The sequence below is a fragment of the Alexandromys fortis genome, unplaced genomic scaffold (genome assembly GCF_014885135.2).
Source record: "Alexandromys fortis isolate MF-2015 unplaced genomic scaffold, M_Fortis_MF-2015_v1.1 scaffold_127, whole genome shotgun sequence".
NCBI lineage: Eukaryota > Metazoa > Chordata > Mammalia > Rodentia > Cricetidae > Alexandromys > Alexandromys fortis.
Window position 1 is genome coordinate 3,950,672 of NW_026068006.1, and position 18,998 is coordinate 3,969,669.

Consider the following 18,998-nt stretch of genomic DNA (forward strand, 5'->3'; position numbering starts at 1 on the left):
ATACAAAGTTTAAAATGAGTCATAAACCTGATTTCATAAACAAGCAAATTCTAATTTTTTCTAAGCTAGAGTACATTTTCTTTTCTGCATTAAGATAAATGCACTTAGGCTCACATAAAGAAAACAACTGTCATGTTTAATTTATAGTCGAATTCATAGCAATATTTATATCAAATATCCCATTAATCAGGTCCATATATATAACCTGAAAATAAATTCAGGCTTCTCTGTAACTCAGTGATGCCAAATACTGTGCTTTGGATCCAGATTTCTATGTATGACTTTCTTATAGGGTTCTTGTAAAACACCACATTGTGATCTTGTCTGGTAATGTCTGGGACAAGTACAGATGTTTGAGATTGTCGGAGTGTTGATAAATTTAAAGTGCCCTAAGTAGTGGAGGTGAGAATAGATGCTTGTAAAACCCTACAGACTGTTCAGGAAGCAGTAGCAGTCTGCAAGCTCGCCTCATCTTCAGGGCTGCCATGTCTGTCTTTCACCTCACCTGGGGGGACAGTTCAGACTCCATATAAACACACCGATACCTATGCAAATTGATATTCAAAAGGGGCTTTGTTCCATACTCAAACTAGCTACCTGAGACCTGAGATCATTGACCTGATATTAATAAGAGAAATTAACTCCTCTTCTTTCCTTAGAGGCAGTTAATCCCTGTAGTTGGCCTGACACTAGCTAACCGCTGATTGAGCCTCTTCAGCAGTGGTACCCTGTAGCTTACCGGCCTAAACAAGTCCTCCATACACTGAAAAATGCCACACACTTCTGAAGGTTTTGTCAGACAACTGTGCATATGTGTGTGTGCATTTACTTACACACATTTTCAAGTCTAAATGATCTGTTTTAATGATTAGTCTGGGATTCCATGCACACACAGCCTACGGAGTTCTGAATTATAGCAAGCTGTTCTTCTTTCTCTTTTTATATTGTTCATGTGCTTTATAAACTTCTAAAAGACGATTCAATCTCTTGTTCACTACTGTATTATCAGAGTTGGCAAAACAGCTTATCTACCACTGGTGATCAATATACAGTTACACAATGAATTAATTTCTTTAAAATTAGCCTTCAACGTGTTACTCGTTTATCTTCTCAGTTTGAGAATATAATATTTGAATTTCATGTAATTATCTACTTATATCTATTATATTGGTCTGTATTAGAAATCATTAATTCATTTAAATTTTTTATTCTCCAAATAGTGAAAAGTCCCCAATTATCCCTTCTGTGCCTTATTTGAGATCCCACAGCTCATATTAATGTCTGTGAACCAGGCTGCCATTCGTCAGGATGTTTTCTGAAAGTTCCATTTTTGTATTTACAATTCTTGCAGTTAGGTAATGTGCTTTGATCAAACCCACCTCCCATTTCTTCACCTTCGGTTTCTTTTCTATTCCCCGTCTCACCTTTCCATCCTTCATGTGCTTCTTCTTTTTAAACTACCCAGTGTACTTAGCACTTCCTGTATGTGGGGGTAGAGAGCCAGCTGCGGAAGTGGGACAGCCTTGATTCTTTTAATTTTTAATTTTTTATTCATTTTGCACACCAACTACAGTTCCCCCTTCCACCCCTCCTCTTGCTTCCCCTCTCTCTCCCTGCCTCCTCCTCAAGTCATCCCCATCCACTCTTCTGAAAGGGTAAGACCTCTCACAGGGAGTCAACAAAGCCTGGTACATTAAGTTGAAGCAGGACCAAGGCTCTCCCCGCTGTATCAAGGCTGAACAAGGCATGCCACCATAGGGAATGGGCTCCAAAAAGCCAGTTTGTGCACCAGGAATAGATCCTGGTCCCACTGCCACGTGCCCCTCACACAGACCAAGCTCAACAACTGTCACCCACTTGCAGAGGGCCTTGTTCGGTCCCATAAATGCTCCACCACTGTTGGTCTAGAGTTCATGCGTTTCCACGAGCTGGGTTCAGCTGTCTCTGTAGGTTCCCCCATCATGGCCTTGACTGATTCTTGCTCATATAATCCCTGCTCCCTCTCTTCAGCTGGACTCCCAAAGCTCGGCCTGGTGCTTAGCTGTGAATCTCTGCGTCTGCTTCTATTGGTTACTGGATGAAGGCTCTATGATGACACGGTATTCACCAATATGATTACAGGAGAAGGCCAGTTCAGATACCCTCTCCACTATTGCTAAGAGTCTTAGCTGGCATCATCCTTGTGGATTCCTGGGAGTTTCCCTAGCATCAAGCTTCTCCTTAACTGCATAGTGGCTCCCTCTATCAAGCTATCTCTTCCATTGCTCTCCCACTCTGTCCCTCCCCCAGTTTGATCATCCTGTGCCATGCTCTTCTCATCCCCCAATCCCCTTCCCTCTACCTCCCCCAGGCCTCAGTTTACCCAGGAGATCTCAGCTTTTTCCCCTTCCCCGAGCAATCCATGTGTCCCTCTTAGGGTCCTCCATGTTGTCTAGCTTCTCCGGAGCTGTGTATTGTATCTGGTTATCCTTTTCCAGTATCTACTTATGAGTGAGTACATACTGTGTTTGTCTTTCTGAGTCTGGCTTACCTCACTCAGGATGAATTTTTTTTCTAGATCCATCCATTTGCCTCCAAATTCCATGATGTCTCTTTTTTGAGAGCTGAATAATATTCCTTTGTGTAAATGTACCACATATTCTTTATCTATTCTTCTGTTGTGGGGTATCTAGGTTGTTTCCAGGTTCTGGATATTCCAAATAATGCTGCTATGAACATAGTTGAGCAACTGTCCTTGTGGTATGATTTAGCATGTTTGGGCATATGCCCAGGTATCACTTGGTTTTGAGGTAGACTGATTCCCAATTTTCTAGGAAGTTGCCATACTGATTTCCAAAGTGCAGCCTTGATTTTTATTTATTTATGTTCCAATACCAAATTGACTATCCTAGCCGTCTTCCAGTTATTCCTGACTAGGGTGCATATTCCCCTCTTTTTAGCACTCTAGTGACTATTCAACTCTCAGCAGAGCTCTACATCAGAGGGTCTAAAACCAAAGAACATGAGAAACCGAACCTCCTATAAATTATTGGCAGCAGTTTTAATTTTGCTTGGTCTTCCTCGGAAGAACACAAATTTCTGATTTTTTTTAATTAGCCATTTGAAGTAGATAATACATTCAAAGAAACTTATTCCCTTGTCCAATATTTTCCCTCTTTGTCCCTAAGCCACATTAAATAATAATCTGGTTTTGTGGATCTTACGGTGATTAAAATGGGGCCGTTCCAACAAATGACAGGGTAGTCGTGTTGCGTATAAAGTTCATTTTCACAGTTAACAGGGAACTGTTGTCGGGTGCATTGTTGTTTTAGGACAGAGAGTGGGCTGCTTCAGTTATGTGATGCAGTTGATCCCAGTGTGTGTCAACATGAGACAGTAGAAATGAGCAATTAGGCAGAATGCTGGACATTATATTTACTCGGGATTTGAAGTCACCTTTTCTTAAGCTGATAAAATTTATATGATTTCTATAATACTGTATATTTTTAAATATCAATTTCCATTAGCAGATTAGTAGCAGAAACATTGATATGGAAAAACGGTTTTGTTTTTCCCCATATAGACCTTAATTTTGCTTAAAAAACAGCAAAACGTTGACCTTATTAAAATACTTCATGTTTCCTTTTTAAAAAATAAGAAAAATATCAATTTTAAAGAAAAAAAAGCAAAGATCACTGAATTATATAGTCTAATATGAACTATTTCTATCATTTAATGATCTATATTTCAGTTATTTATCTAAAAAGATGAGTTACTATGGTTATTAAGAGCTTGAGTCATAACCGCTCCTTATCAGACTATTCCAATGAATTCATTTTTATACTCATTTGGTTTTACAACCTGTTTTATTGATTCTTTTATAGCATTAGGGAAAACAAAGTAACAACAAAGAAAGGTTTTTGCGTGTTCCTCCTCATTGACTGTTTCAACACACTTTGTGTGTTATAAAGCACTCTTCCCTGGGAGGTCTGCTGCTCGTGAGTGGACAAGGACAAGCAGTGGGTCTGGGGGAGAGGGGAGGTGTGTGGTGAGAATGGTAGGGGTGGAGGGCAGAGAAACCGTAGTCAGGATACAGTGTATGAACGACTAAATAAAGGGGGAAAAAGAATAATCTAGAAAAACAATGAAGTCTTTTCAATCAGTTGGTCTGAGCATCAGAAAGGGCAGAGAAGAGATGAAGGGAGTTTAGCCAGTTGGTCCCCACGTGGCAACTGAGTGTAGTCTGTCATCTGTTTCCTTGATGGATGGGAAGCATTCCTGAACTTCTCCAGACCATTTCCCCCAGGAGATATGTGCCCGGAATACTTTTCCGCGATTCAGGCCTACAAAAGGCGATTAAGCAAAGTTCATGGCTGTCGATTAAAATGCACAAATGTTCTATTACAGAAAAGAAACCCCAGATGAGAACTTTATGTACATGCATATTCATGAAACCCTGCCCACAGCTACATTTTCCCAACCTACAATTAATACTTTCACCTTCAGTCCCTGCTTTATGGCACTTAACATGGGGTTTGATACATCCAATCTAAGATAGTCTTCTGTGCTGATGTGGGAAAGGCTGATTGGATGGATCGGCCAACCTAACCTAACCTGAGTTTTAGCAGAGCTGTTTCATGCTATTAAATTTAGCAATCGTGGTCTCTTCATTGGTGTTTTATGCTGAATATCACCATATCTTTGGAAACACTTTCCAAATGATTCCAGTTCCTGGTCTAGTATCACGTATATCGATGACTGTATTGATCTGGACTTGTACACCTTAGAAATTTATTAATACCTCCAACCCACGTGCCTTTGGACATTGATATGTTCTATAAGAAAAAAAAAGAGACCTTTTTCAACGTGGAAAATTTTGATGCTCCAAACTGAGTAAGTAAAGGAAATGCTGAGCTGCACACAAAGAGTTGACTGGTTATATTAGTATAAATTTAATTAAAAGCAATAACCAGTAAAAACAGGTGTTGACAATTGTGAGAGTGCATAGCAGTACTCACATATGTAGGGAATGTGCGACTTCCAGTGAAAAGTTAAAATCATTGATCTGGGGAGTGATGACACACACCTTTAGTCCCAGAGGCAGAGCCTGGGGCGGTCTCTGATTTTGAGGGCATCAGGGTCTACAGCGAGAGTTCTAGGGCAGCCAGGACTACACCGAGAAAATGTCTCAAAAACCAAAACAAACAAAAAAGTTAAATCATTACTGTATCACCAGTGCACATAAGACTCAGAATGCTTCACAATAGAAATGTTGCTTCCTCCAGAGTTTCCTCCATATCTTGCTTGTTTAATACTGACCTAACACAGAACGGGTGCCTGAGAGAAATGTGTTGATCTACTTTAACGGGATGTTTTGATGATAGCAAGGATGGTAGCCTTAGATAAAGTGTTTTCCTTGATGATTAAGGAGAAACAAGAATCATCTCTGTCTTCCTGGCCATCCAAGTGGCTCCAGCTGACACTGTACAGCTCTGGCTCTGGCACTAAGCCTACAGGTGATCAAGAGTGATGAAATACTTGTAGCAATGGATGAAGTTGACTGCAGTACTCATGGCTAACTTCTTCCTGACTATGGAACTGGGCAAGGACTGTACAGGAAGAATGAATATGGAGAGGTCATCACTTGCCAAATAGTGGCTTGCTGAGGCCTTTAGGGTGAGCAGAGCCTGCAACTCGGGATAAGGTCAGGAATGAATACAAGCTCAGCTTGGTTGCTGGGAGGTGGCAAAGGGTTTTCACCAGCAGCTGAGTTGAAGTAAAACAGGAAGATGTAAAAGAGGCAAAGCCACAAAATTTCTCCTGGTTGCGATGAATGCCATGAGTCTTAGTATTTGTAGTGGACTTGTTGCGCTGTTAGTGTCTGGGCCCTGTATAGCCTGGGTCGTGTATGTGCCGGTTGCCCTATAGAAGATTTTATGTGCAACTCATTTTAACTAATAGTCTAAATTAAGATTTAGAGAGAAGACCTCCAGTCCATAGAAGGAGCAGAGGTTTGTAGTGTTAGAGAACATGTTTAATCTTAAGTAGTCCTCACTTAACCCAAGGATGAGTTGAAGATAAGATTGACCTTGGTAGTTCACTGGGTGTTTCTAATCAAAGATCTTAAAAATGAGTTATAGTCAAGAAATTATTCATGTATATATATATATAATATAGATATATATATAGAGAGAGAGAGACAGAGAGACAGAGACAGAGAGAGACAGAGACAGAGAGATAGAGAGAGAGAGACAGAGACAGACAGTCAGAGAGAAAAACAGGCACAAAGAGAGACAGAAAGATTTTGGACATCCACATCTGTTCTGGTTGAGTTATTGCATTGTTGCTGATCAAAAATTGGCCTCATAGAAGTTGATCATCTAAGGATTACTGAGCTGTCTTTTCAAAGTTCATGATTGATCCTGACTGTCTCTTGGTGATCCAGGGTTCATAGTATTTGGGATGCTGAGTAGTCCTCTTCCTATCGATTCTCGTGGCTCACTCTGGCAGCTGTAATGCTCCCCTACTGCATCTATCTAACTTTCCCAGCTATGCCACTGGGTCTGACCTTTACAGTTGCTTACATCCTAACCCATAAATAAATGAAGGCCTAGACTCAGAGTGGAGTCAGTTTTGCCATAGCATCCTTCTTGTTTTGTGGCCTCAATGGCTGGAAAAGGTTGGCATCTACTTCACCTCCCTGGAGAAGGGGAACCCTGAAGTCTGCGTCAAGGTTGAGGACATCAACTAAAGTTCAGGCCCCATAATAGTAAGGGTTAACCTGCAAACTACCAACCTTCTGTTGCTTCTTCTTATTAGGGCAATCACTGCTACTTCTAGGGAATGGTCTTTCAAGCTATATGTCTGGTGGTTGTTTTAAAACCTGTCTGGGTATAGGAAAGCCATGTAGAATTCAAGTTTAGTTTAGCACCTCTGGCCTGAAAAGGGTGGAGATGTGGGTTAATGCCACATCTCTGGGCTTTCTGTATCTTCTCACTGACTGCTAGCCAGCCTTTTTTCAACCTGGAAAAAGACAGAAATGTCCAGTGTTATTGCAATAGAGAAAAGGAAGGTCTAGGGCCCCATCACGTCAGCAATATGAACTCATGAGCCTCGCCCATGGACTGGCACAGCAACAACCATCTGAATGAGAAGATGTGCTTGTTGGTCATTGTCTTCTATGTGTGTTTCCAGATCTAAAGGAATGGGCTCCTTTAGGTGGGAACTTATATATCCAAGGTTTCCTTTCAGGAATTTAACCAGTAAGTCTTTAGTATCCTGCTTCCAAAATGATGGACTTCAGTGGCCTCATAATCGAATCTTTCCTCCCTGTACTACTTGCTCTTGTGCGTACTCCACTTGTGAAATGGACCTGGAGCCCATCCTCTTCCTCTGCTAGCAAAGCCACTTAACATTTGTCGAAATGGACAGACAGACAGTTGTTAAAAGTGTCTTGTTCAATCCTGCCACCATGGCTCCTTTTGTGTCAGGTTAACAGGTGCACGTGATTGCCATGTTCTTTTGGTTGGATGTGTTTTACTATGGCTTCTATTGGTCTTGTGTCTGAGCTCAGATACTTGAAGGCTTAGTTTACCAATGCGAAATGGCATTTGTCTCTCTGAGCCTGCATGGAAGCCTCTCCTCTTGACTCTGTCCTATCTGGCATGTGGTGTGGTGTGCCATCATCAACTCTTTGGAGGAATCAACTCTTTGGAGTCAAGAGAAATGAAGCTCTAGTTCATTTCTTCCACGCTAATACTGAATGTTATTATTTCTCTCTTACCTAAACTCATCTCTCTCAGAAAACTGAGTCAAAAATAGGTACTGGTTTTGTGGTTTCTGAAGATGAAATTATCTAATGTATAGATGCTAGAGAAATATAGACACTATAACCATCCCCCCCCATCTTGTTTCCTTCCACCTTTTCTTCCTTTTTCCTTACCTCTAAAATCTGCTGAAGGATAGTTCCTGTGCTATAGAGTGAAAGCAGAACTCTCAAAGAATTACAGGCTAGCCTTAAAGGCAGGCGCAAATCCGCACTTTTATCTTCAGAGGCCATAAAAGAGGAGACAGTGAGGAGCAAGGCAGTTCTCTGCCTTCAGTGTGGCGGCACGCCTTTCCACAGATGGAATGGAATGTATCTGCTCAGGGTTTGCTGCTGTGCTCATACAAGTCTGTCATCCACTCATTACGTATACGGGCTGCAGAAGAGATCACTCCTCTCTCACTCTCAGGAAGCGTCCTCTGAACGAGAATACCGACATGTGTGCCTTCTGCTTGTCGCAATTGCTGCGTTCCTGAGGGCCCGGGTCAGTGAACAAGCCTCGCTGTGCTCCCCAGGCCAAAACCAGTGCGTTTGCTTGCAACTGGAGTCATGTACTCTAATCAGCAGAATCTTGTAATCTTGGGCTATGCAAACGGAGACTCATCTAGAGATGTGGATAGCAAATCACCTAAAAATCTCTCCCCTCTGGCTCTTCAGAGATGGAATTAAAACCAAAATGAGTCATCTCTGGTATTCCTTTGCATTAAAAAAGAAAAAAAAAAGCAGCTAAGAGCCTCTTGGATAAAAACCTAAGCTTCCTTCAACACCAGCAGCCGAAAGAGAACTGAAAACTTGTCTTCCATGCAAAGCTAATCTGAAAATTTGAGAAGAATTTGTTTCTTTTTTTTCTTTTTTTTAATATTTATTTATTTATTTATTTATTTATTTATTTATTATGTATACAATATTCTATCTGAGTGTATGCCTGCAGGCCAGAAGAGGGCACCAGACCTCATTACAGATGGTTGTGAGCCACTATGTGGTTGCTGGGAATTGAACTCAGGACCTTTGGAAGAGCAGGCAATGCTCTTAACCGCTGAGCCATCTCTCCAGCCCAAGAATTTGTTTCTTGTTTGCTTGTCAATAATAGAGTTTATTCCCGGGCTCAGCTAGAGAATTGCTCCACTCTTTCTTTTTTTAAATTTAATTAATTTATTTATTAAAAATTCCCACCTCCTCCCATCCTCCCATTTCCCTCCCACTCTCCCCACTCCCCTCCCCCTCGCTTTCTGGACCTAAGAGAAGTCAGGGTGCCCTGCCCTGTGGGAAGTCCAAGCACTCTTTCTTTTTTATCACTTTACAGATAAAGCGGGTGGTAGCGAGCGGTAAAGATGTATTTAGAGTAAAGGCCATAGGTCACTCAGTAAGGCACTTGGTTGGAAGGTAGATTCCCCCACTAAATCCAAAGCTGAAGAGAGCCCAGCCCCCCAGCTTCTCACTTCCTTTGCCCAGTATTTCTCCTATACTTGAGCTCAGTCCCAGCTAAGGGGCACCTGTGCCTCATTTCCCCAGGCAGCATGCAGAGGATGATGTAACCCACAGATGTGATTAGCGTCTTAATTTCCCTGAGAGGGGAAGTCCTCTCCGGGCTTTGAAGGAAAGATTTGCCTCTTGGGGAACGATTGTTATGATTATTTGTGATTAATAGCATACTTCACGGGCCAAATTGCACGGTGAAAGCAAGCAAGCTTGACTCACTGAGGACAACCCGGCTGGGCTGGAAGTGGGCCTGCTAAATTGTAATGATTTCCCCTGAACACTTCCACACAAGGCGCGGAGCACAGTTGGCGCAGATGGCACCATGGTGAAGCAGGTGGAGCATAGAATTAGGATCCCACATTGTAGGTGACAAGCGCGTCCGCAGAAATGAGGGGCTTTGCCCAGAGCCCCACATTTATGTGTTGTGTAAATCCTCAAAATTAGCTTTCTCACTTTGAACGTCTCTTTTTAATAGAAAATGCTGGTACTGCCTCAGCTAAACAGAGTAACTGTATACCTAACCCACTTGGATAGACTCCTCGGTTTAACTTTTATAAGACGATAGTCAAATAATGTAAATTCAGCTCTAGGTTTTCATAGATTTGCCCTCTTTCAAATCTGTTTGTTCAAAGAATTAACTTAGATGGAAAATACACACTTGTGGGAAAATGTATAAGCCAGTGATGGTATGCTACTATTCAGAAGTTGCTTTATTTAGCCCTGTGCTAAAGAGACTGATAGGCTCTGCCTTAGAGAAGGGAGCAACTGAAAGACTCCTGTCTGCATGGAGAGCGCCTCAAATCTACTTGATTCCTGTCCACATAGAGAGACAGAGTGGGTGCCTAAGTTATGTGCCCGGCTTATGTAAGAAGAATACGAAAAAGGGAGACTGGTCTCCTCTATCAAAGCGACTGTGCTTAAAACATTTTTTTAAAATTTAATGCAGTTTTTATGAATCAATGAATTAAAAAAGAACAAGCTTGTCATAACTGGGGACACCAGTGCAAAGAGGTTCCTTGGAGACATGAGCTCTTTCCCAGGAAATGAAAAATGGCATGAGTTGTGTAGCCGCGGTATACTACACGGAATGGCGGCACAGATGATGTCAGCTGTGAGTTGTGTAGCCGCGGTATACTACACGGAATGGCGGCACAGACGATGTCAGCTGTGAGTTGTGTAGCCGTGGTATACTACACGGAATGGCGACACAGACAATGTCAGCTGTGAGTTGTGTAGCCACGGTACACCACATGCATGAAAATCAGATCTAAGGATCTGGTTGTCAGAAATGTGTTGAGAATGGGGGAAGGGAGGTTTATCTGTACCGGCAACAGACTTTTAGGTTAGGCAAATGAACACATTCTAGAAGTGAATATTGGTGGCATAGGATGAGAAAACGTGCCAGGCAATGATGGCACACACCTTTAATTCCAGCACTTTGGAGACAGAAAGGTAGGCAGATCTTTGAGTTAGAGGCCAGCATGATCTACAGAGAAAGTTCCAGAACAGCCAGAGCTATACAGAGAAACCTTAATGTCTCAAAAAAAAAAAAAAGGACAGTTTCTGATGTGATAGCTTTTCTTTAAAATATTATTGCATCTTTTTTTTTTTTTTTAGTGTGTGGATAAAAATGGCATGTATCTAGCAAAATGTCACAACTTAAGTTCAATTACTGGTTAATATTATATAGCATGTTATTGTTTCAAACATATTAACTAAAGAATTAATGAAATTTAACCTTGATCTTCAGGAGAAAATAGATTTTCACGTACCTGGAATGTGCCCCAAATAGTGAGAATATTGCAGCTTCTCCACACTCTGCTGACTGTGCCTCTGGCTGCTTCTCTAAGCTGGCTAATGTGATGATTTAGCAGTAAAGTCTGTAGTGACAACCATGCTGTCTTCAGGATCGGGTGTGGGCCAACGTGGGGAAGAGCCTCAACTGCATTATCGCTACCGTGGACAAACTGATTGAGAGAGACGGTCACAACGGAGGAGGTCCCGGAGGTGGTCCCGGAGGAGGTCCCGGAGGAAGTCCCGAAGGAGGTCCCGGAGGAGGTCCCGGAGGCAGCAGTGGTCAAGATGGAGGCACGGAGCCTTCCCTAGAGGATTCCATCACATCTCACCCAAAGGGTAAGAAGCCGTTTTCCACCAATCATTGACTGAGTAAAGGAAATGAGAAAACTGATTGGATGAGATCTAGAGGAGACAGTTGTGCCTTTGGTGAAAGACTTGGAGACAGGACTTCACAGTGCTTGGGTATGGATGGTGGGAGGACATTTGTGACCGCAGGGCTGCCTGCCATCTTCATTTTTTTTTTCTTTTAGTACGTAAGCTTCTTGAAAGAGGACCAGGGCATCCTTTGGAGCAGTGGTTCTCAACCTGTGGGGTTTGATCCTCAAAAGACCATTGGGAAACACTGATATTTACATTATGATTCATAACAGTAGAAGATTGCAGTTATGAAGCAGCAGCCAAAATAATTCTATCATTCGGGTCCCCACAGTATGAGCAACTGTATCACAGGGTCGCACCTTAGGAAGGTTGAGAAGCCCTGCTGTAGGGTGTGGTAGAGTCTCACCTACTTTTACAAGGTCCCAAACGATAGTCGAAGGACAGTCAGCCATGTGTTTTAACTCTCAGATCCTTCGGAACTGGGTACTTCTCACTGCTCCTGAACAGACTGCAGCACGATACAGGACTTTCACATTTGTCTGAGGACCTCTTTTTAGTTCTCCTAAGACAGAAGAAGGTTCAGTTCTGAACACTGTTTTGTTGTCATCTCTGAGTGCTATATTTTCATGTAGGCAGGTACACAAAGACACACACATACATGTACATGCTCATGGAACTGTATATGTGTATGCGTAGAAGACTGTATAGACAGACTCTAAGAGCAAAGAATAGAAATTGACAACTCAATAGGTAGTAGATGGATGGATAGATAGATCATAAATGACAGGTAACTGCATCCAAATGTTTGCCATACTGATACCTTGGCTAGCAAGTATGATGCACATTTTAACAATATTCATGTCTTCATCAATTGTTTTCCTATTTTTTGTGGTTAATCTATTAATATTAACAAGAACAAAACAATATTGCATGTATTATTGACATCAGTAATTCCATTATAATCGAACTAGCATTTTTCTGGGTATCTTGTCTTTAGAGGGAATTAAAAGGCATTTCTCTAACACAGACTCCTAAAATCTATTATTTTTCTTTTAAAGGAGTCTCAACAAAGTATGAATGAACTTTTATAAAATTAAAAGATTGAAAGAGAGCACAGAGGGGCCCATGGGAGGCTTTGGAAAGAAAAAAAGGGAGGGGACAACAATTTAATTATATTATAATCTCAAATAATAAGAGAAATAATTGGAAAATTCCATGTTTCCTCACATGATTGATGATAGAGTCCTTCCTAAGTTATATTTGGAAATAATAGACTTCCAGAGTTGTCCTACGTAGATGGCCCATCTTCCTGGTTTGTGAACCCACATGAGTGAACAGCCAATCTTCTTTATGCTCACACCTGCCTTGTAGAAATTTCCTTACTTATAAATACTATATTAATTTTTAACATTAATGAATAAAGTAAGTCTCAAATTTCCATGAATCACAATGGAAACTTGTCATAATTATGTGTTAAAAAATAATACTACTCAACTTTCTCTAGCTGGACCTGCATTGGCTAGCAAATATGAGCCAGAGGTAGTTGTGCTCTAGAAAACGGGATTGGTTAGTAGACTCCAGCAATCGCAGAGAGAGACGGAATGAATCAAGTGTTTCTTGGGAGATTTTCAGTGCAGATTAATTTGAGCAGAAATAAGTGATATCCAATTGTGTTCCATTTTGAAACCTCCAAACAGCCCAGTGATGAAGACACAGTTCTGACATCTGTGAGGTGACCTAACTTGCTCACATCTTGTGTCACACTGGAGCAATGTTCCCAGACTGAAGCTGCACTTTTCAGAAGTGAAATGGGGCCGGAGAGGTGGCTCAATGACCACGAGTCCTGGCTGCTCTTCCAGAGGACCTGGCTTCAGTTCTCAGTACCCAAATGGCAGCTCACAACCCTGATTCTCTTTCCAGGAAAGGATTCCCTCTTCTTGCCTTTAGCAGCACCAGGCATGTAAACATACATGATGGCAAAACACCTGTACATATAAAATTAAAATTAAAAATTACAGTAGATTATCAATCTGTTCCCACTCATGGACGGTTGTAGTCCAACTACACTAACTGACTTTTATATTTTTCTTCTTTTTACTTTATCGTATAGATATTTCATTTTACATTATTTTGTGTGTTATAAAATTCCCTAGATGTTACAATTTAAAGTATAATGTGAAGTTGTTTAATAAAGGATATGATCAATAATTTCAAAGTTAAATATTTTATTAACATTTTAACTTCTGGACAACAGCAGACAGGGAAAATTTTTTTTTGAACTTTCAAGTCTTTCTAATCTTTAATAACCTGGAATTAATTCAAAGCATGAAAAACAAAGTTAAGATTATTCCTTTTACGGGAGATGCCCATTACTATAGACTCAATCACGTGGTGAGATGGGATTCCAAACAGTACGGGAAGGCAGGCATCACTGCTCACAGATTGATGCATTTGGTTACTGATAATCGGCCTGGGGGTGGGCAATAGGTGAAATTAATGAACTCTCAGAGAACAACAGGACACGGTTGCTGAGTCATGAGCACCTTGAAGCGTTTCTTGATGGTGATTCGGTGCCTTGAGTACTTGTCGTCAGGGGAGAACCGAGCAAGTCTGTTGTCCCATAGGGTCAAATTTCTTTATATAGATGAGATCTCCATGTTCATTGAGGTAATACTGGAGAAACATGACTGCACTTCAGAAGGAAGATGCCAACCTGTCTGCAGTCAGTCCCTTATGCCCAGGGAGAAAGTAAGCCATTGCTATGAAACGTAATATGAGTCTTGAAAGTAATTCTGTGCTTACGAATACTTAATAAATTACAGGTGATATTCCTTAGCTAAAACAACAATAATGAGTTAAGTCAGTTGATAAAAAATATCTTTACCTTTTATTAATTTATAGTCTTCCTCATTGATGGATGGCAGATAGCTTTATCAGTTTCTCCACTGACTGTTGTCACATAAAACAAAATGCTACAAAAACACATAATTGGTTTTTTGTTGTTTTTTTTTTTTCCTTTTTCCTTTTAGATTTTATTTATTTATTTTTAAAACAGTCTTTTCTCATTTCACGTATCAATCCCAGTTCCCATTCCCTCCCCTCCTCCCGTCCCCACCACCTTCTCCCCACTCTACCCCCATCCACTCCTCAGAGAGGGTGAGGCCTTCCTTGGGGAGTCAACAAAGTCTGTCACATCTCTTGAGGCAGGACCAAGACCCTCCCCACTATATCTAGGCAAGAAAAGTATCCTTCCATAGGGAACAGGCTCCAAAAAGCCAGTTCATGCCCAAGAGGTAAGTCCTGGACCTACTGCCAGTGGCTCCACAGACTGCCCAAGTCACACAACTGTCACCCACATTCAGAGGGCCTAGTTTGGTCCTGTGCACGTTTCCCAGCTGTTACTCTGGATCAGTGAGATCCCACTAGCTCAGGTCAACTATTTTTCTGAGTTTCCGCATCATGGGCGGGACCCCCTTTGCTCAATGTTATTGTTCCTCCCTCTCTTCAGCTGGAGTCTGGGAGCTCGGCCCAGTGCTCCGCTGTGGATCTCTACATCTGCTTCCATCAGTTGCTGGATGTAGGTTCTATGATGACAGCTAAGATAGTCACCAACTTGATTACAGGAAAGCCAGTTCAACCACGCACTCCACTATTGCTTATGGTCTTAGCTGGGTCATCCTTGGGGATTCCTGGGGGATTTTCTTAGTACCAGGTTTCTCACTAGCCCCACAATGGTTGCCCCAATCAAGATACCTCTTTCCTTGCTTCCGCCCTCTGTCCTTATCCTCATCTCAATCATCCTGTTCCCTCATATTCTCCTCCCCTTTCCCTTATCCCCTCCCCCTCCCCTTCTGCCCACACTCCCAATTTTCTCAGGAGATCTTGTCTATTTCCTCTTCACACCCATATGTTTTTTTGAACAAAAATCAATTTTAAAAAACAATCAAGTAAACTTATATATTGGGTTCATGCTGTAGTGCAAATTATTATGATAAGGGATATTTGATATGAGCCAATGCCTAATATATATATATGTAAGAATCATAAGAGCAAAGGTAATACATCACAAGGTTTGTTTAAACCAGTAGATAGACTTGCAAATGCTTTTTAATTTTACTTCAAGTGGATATAGCATCCACACACTTACAGTATGTTCTTCAAATAAGCTGAAATAGACGTCATGAATAAAATTTATGCTTTTATGTCTTACATATCAGTCTTCTCCCATAAATGTTTCACGGAAATGAGATTTTAATGATTGTAAACTAATTTGGCAAAATGGAAACTGCTTTTTTAGATATTCATTTATTATATTAATGCTACAGTTAACAAACAAGAGTCTTTGAATATTTAATTTGTTAACTTCATGGCTATTCTCATTTAAGTTAGACTGCTAAGAGTGGAGAATGTTATAATATTCCCCTTCCTTCCAGGCACTGCTTATGCAACTAATCATTTTTATCACTGTGGACACATACGTGCTTCTTTTTATTTTATTTTATTTTATAATCTAATACCATTACCATTTATTTTGGGCCCACATCATTGTATATCTAGCAACTGGAAGTGTCTTTAGCTCCTTGCCACAGCCCGAGGTTCAGACATTCTCCGAGGACTCTTGCTGCTTTAACTGGAATCCACCACTTGGTCTACAGAAACATTTTCCTGTCACAATAGATCCTGAATCTGCTGTGTTTACGCAGGTGCTCTCCAAAACACACCTTTGCCTTTCTGATTCCATGCGATATTTGGTTTTTAAAAATTATTATGTGGGAAGTTTAATAGTGTAAAATGCATTAACCTATACTATCTTCACAACATACTCTTAATAATGAAATCAGTTTGTTCAATGCTCTCGTATTTATCTTGATCTCCTAACTGTAGTAGAAGAAAACTTATGTTTCTGTTCCTTACAACGAACCGAGTGATTTCCACCATCTACTATTTACTGCATATCTGATATGACAAATACCACCTGACATTTTCACAAAGTCAATATGTTTCACATGTATTTATTTCTCGGTGCTGTGTAAGGCTGTGCATGGCCTGCTGCGGAGGTCAGAAGGCAGCCCGGAGAGCGCTGATCCCCCCTTCCACTAATGGATCCCGGGTCAGACTCGGGTCCTCAGCCTTGCTGGTGAGTGCTTTCACCATCAGATTCACCTCCCTACCTGGCGGTGACTCATTTCCTCATGCTGAGTGGCTCCCCTTCTTGTCCTTATAAACTAGATTCTGCAAATACTTTTAAACTGTTGCAGAATTTCATTATGTAACATGTTTTGATTGTTCTTTATATTATGATCTACATTATGCATATATAATTAACATAGATAGGTATATTGGCTTTTTGAGACAGGCTTTCTCCGTGTAATAGTCCTGAAACTAGCTCTGTAGGCCAAGCTGGATTTGAACTCACGGAGATCCACCTGCCTCTGCTCCCGAGTGCGGGGATTAAAGGCATGTGCCACTATTACCTGGCTCTGTTATATTTTTTCAGTTTCACAATGCTAATCAAACTCTTACTGGATTCCATTGTATTGCCCGCTTCATTTTTTATTCTGACTTTAATTTGTATGTGATTTCCTTCATTATGTCCAGTGTATGTATGTGTTCATGTATGTATGCTGTTCTGATAGTCGTCTAAGGTGCCAGTACACTCATCCTTTTCCTATGTTCCTCTTCAAATTGTACACATTTCTTTCTCTGCGTTGATTTTTTTTTTCATTTAACAGTGGGTTAGCATGGTAATGCTATTTCGCATTTGCACTGTGTGGCTTTTTGCTTAAGGGCTTTAAGATAGATCTTTGACTTGCTTTGTAAATTTCTTTCATCATGAATAAAAATAGCACTAAAGGAAGTAAAACTTTCTCTGCTGTTTACATTAAAATAATGAAATAGAGTTTCTAAATGTTTGTATTTATGTGTGTGTGAGTGTGAGCATGTGTGTGTTTATTTGTATGTATACATGTGCAGTATATGGGTGTTAAGTATATATGTATTTATGTATCCATTTGTGTGAGTGTGTTGAGTTTATGTATTGTGCCTATAAACGAGTGCTGTGCATATATGTATGTGTGTATGAATTTGTATGTGTGCATACGTTTGTATGTGTATATACATTTGTATGCGTGTCTACATCTATGTGTGCGCGTTTAACGAACACAGATTGCCCTTTATTTCTGGTCCACGTAAACACAATTATGGACAGCTGCTCTCTGCATAGCACCACATGCCTTCAATTTCATAATAAATTGAGGCTGCAAAGATTAAATCAGTGAATATTAAACTCTTAGATTTTGATGTGGACTTAACGATTATGTAATTAAGCCTCCTGAATTATATTAAGAAGCTTACCTACAGCGTCCGTGCCAATTCCAGCCTAGATTGCAAAAGCACAGCTGTGGTTACAGGAAACACCAGTTTGCTTCCTAGTGCAGCGCACTCTAGACGGGGATCCAAATATGCTTCCTTTAATCCTGCCCACTAGCCCAGATGCAGCTCTTTGCAATAAACACAATTTCATTTTCCTTTTCCACATTAAGCCCAAATTGTATCTGCAAACAGCCATCATGTCCTGTTTGGGTCGGCACTTTTGGGGGTGGCATCTTTCAAAGGAGCAGACAGGAGGCCTCCTCGCATAGTTGCTTTTCTCAAAGCCTTTGCTCATTTGTCTTGACTTTCCCTAGAATTGCACAGTGACACACCGGCCTCTGGTAACTCCCGAGCAATCTAAGGAATCACCTCCTATTCTAGTTACTGCTGGTTTCAATGATACCCAAACCCATACCATCTGCTTCATCAGCTGCCTTTTATTAGGAGTAATATGGATTGGCGTAGGCATTTTGGATTTTCGTGAGACTTAAACGCCATTGAAGCACCACTCTGTGCTAGATACTGTGAAATATTAGGGGCTTCAGGGGATTAAGAAGACCTCTCCTGATGCTGCTGCAGAGATAGATGTCCACATGACGGCACTATGAAACACTTTTGAGATGGCTCTCTAGTAAAGACTTGTGTCTCCATCCATCATATCTACTGTCCCGCTCAGGCTGATCTTACTCACATTTTATACACATTCCCTTTCTGGTCATGGAATTCATTGGTGAAAATGATGGGAAAATAGAACTTAGCACAGGTCCTGAGACACAAGGCCCAACAACTGTGTGTGTTTGGATACTTTTGTTGATCTTCGTTCTTTGGGTGGTGCATTCAGCCGGCTGTTGCACAGCCTTCATTTCAACGCCTTTCTCAAATGCACTGCGGTATGCTCTGGGAAAGAGCAAATCTCCCAAGCAACTGGATTTTCTTCCCTGATCTACCAGAGTGTGAGCATGTTCGAATCGGCAGCAAAGTTTCTGTAGTAGAGGGTGTTCATTGAGCCATGCGAAGCTGTCACGTCACAGAGCCTGCCAGGCTTCATGGTGTCGATCGTGAGTGTCCAAAGATAAGAATCACACTCACAGCTCAAAGACTGTGCTTGCCTGTGTGGTAAAGCCCACTTTCAAAGCCTCTTTCTTCTCTCCTTACTCGCGAAAATCCT

The 18,998-nt window shown here is 41.1% G+C and overlaps 1 protein-coding gene and 1 pseudogene across 4 annotated transcripts in view; one reads left to right on the forward strand and one right to left on the reverse strand.

The window, feature by feature from the left end:
• Positions 1-18,998, forward strand: part of Inpp4b (inositol polyphosphate-4-phosphatase type II B) — a 696,298-nt gene that overhangs the window by 590,950 nt on the left and 86,350 nt on the right. For all 4 annotated transcript variants that reach the window (XM_050161508.1, XM_050161511.1, XM_050161509.1 and 1 more), the window contains exon 19: positions 11,191-11,416. In XM_050161508.1, coding sequence (XP_050017465.1) covers positions 11,191-11,416 — 226 coding nt within the window. The remainder of the gene's footprint in view (positions 1-11,190; positions 11,417-18,998) is intronic.
• Positions 13,706-14,298, reverse strand: LOC126513262 (H/ACA ribonucleoprotein complex subunit 3-like; annotated as a pseudogene).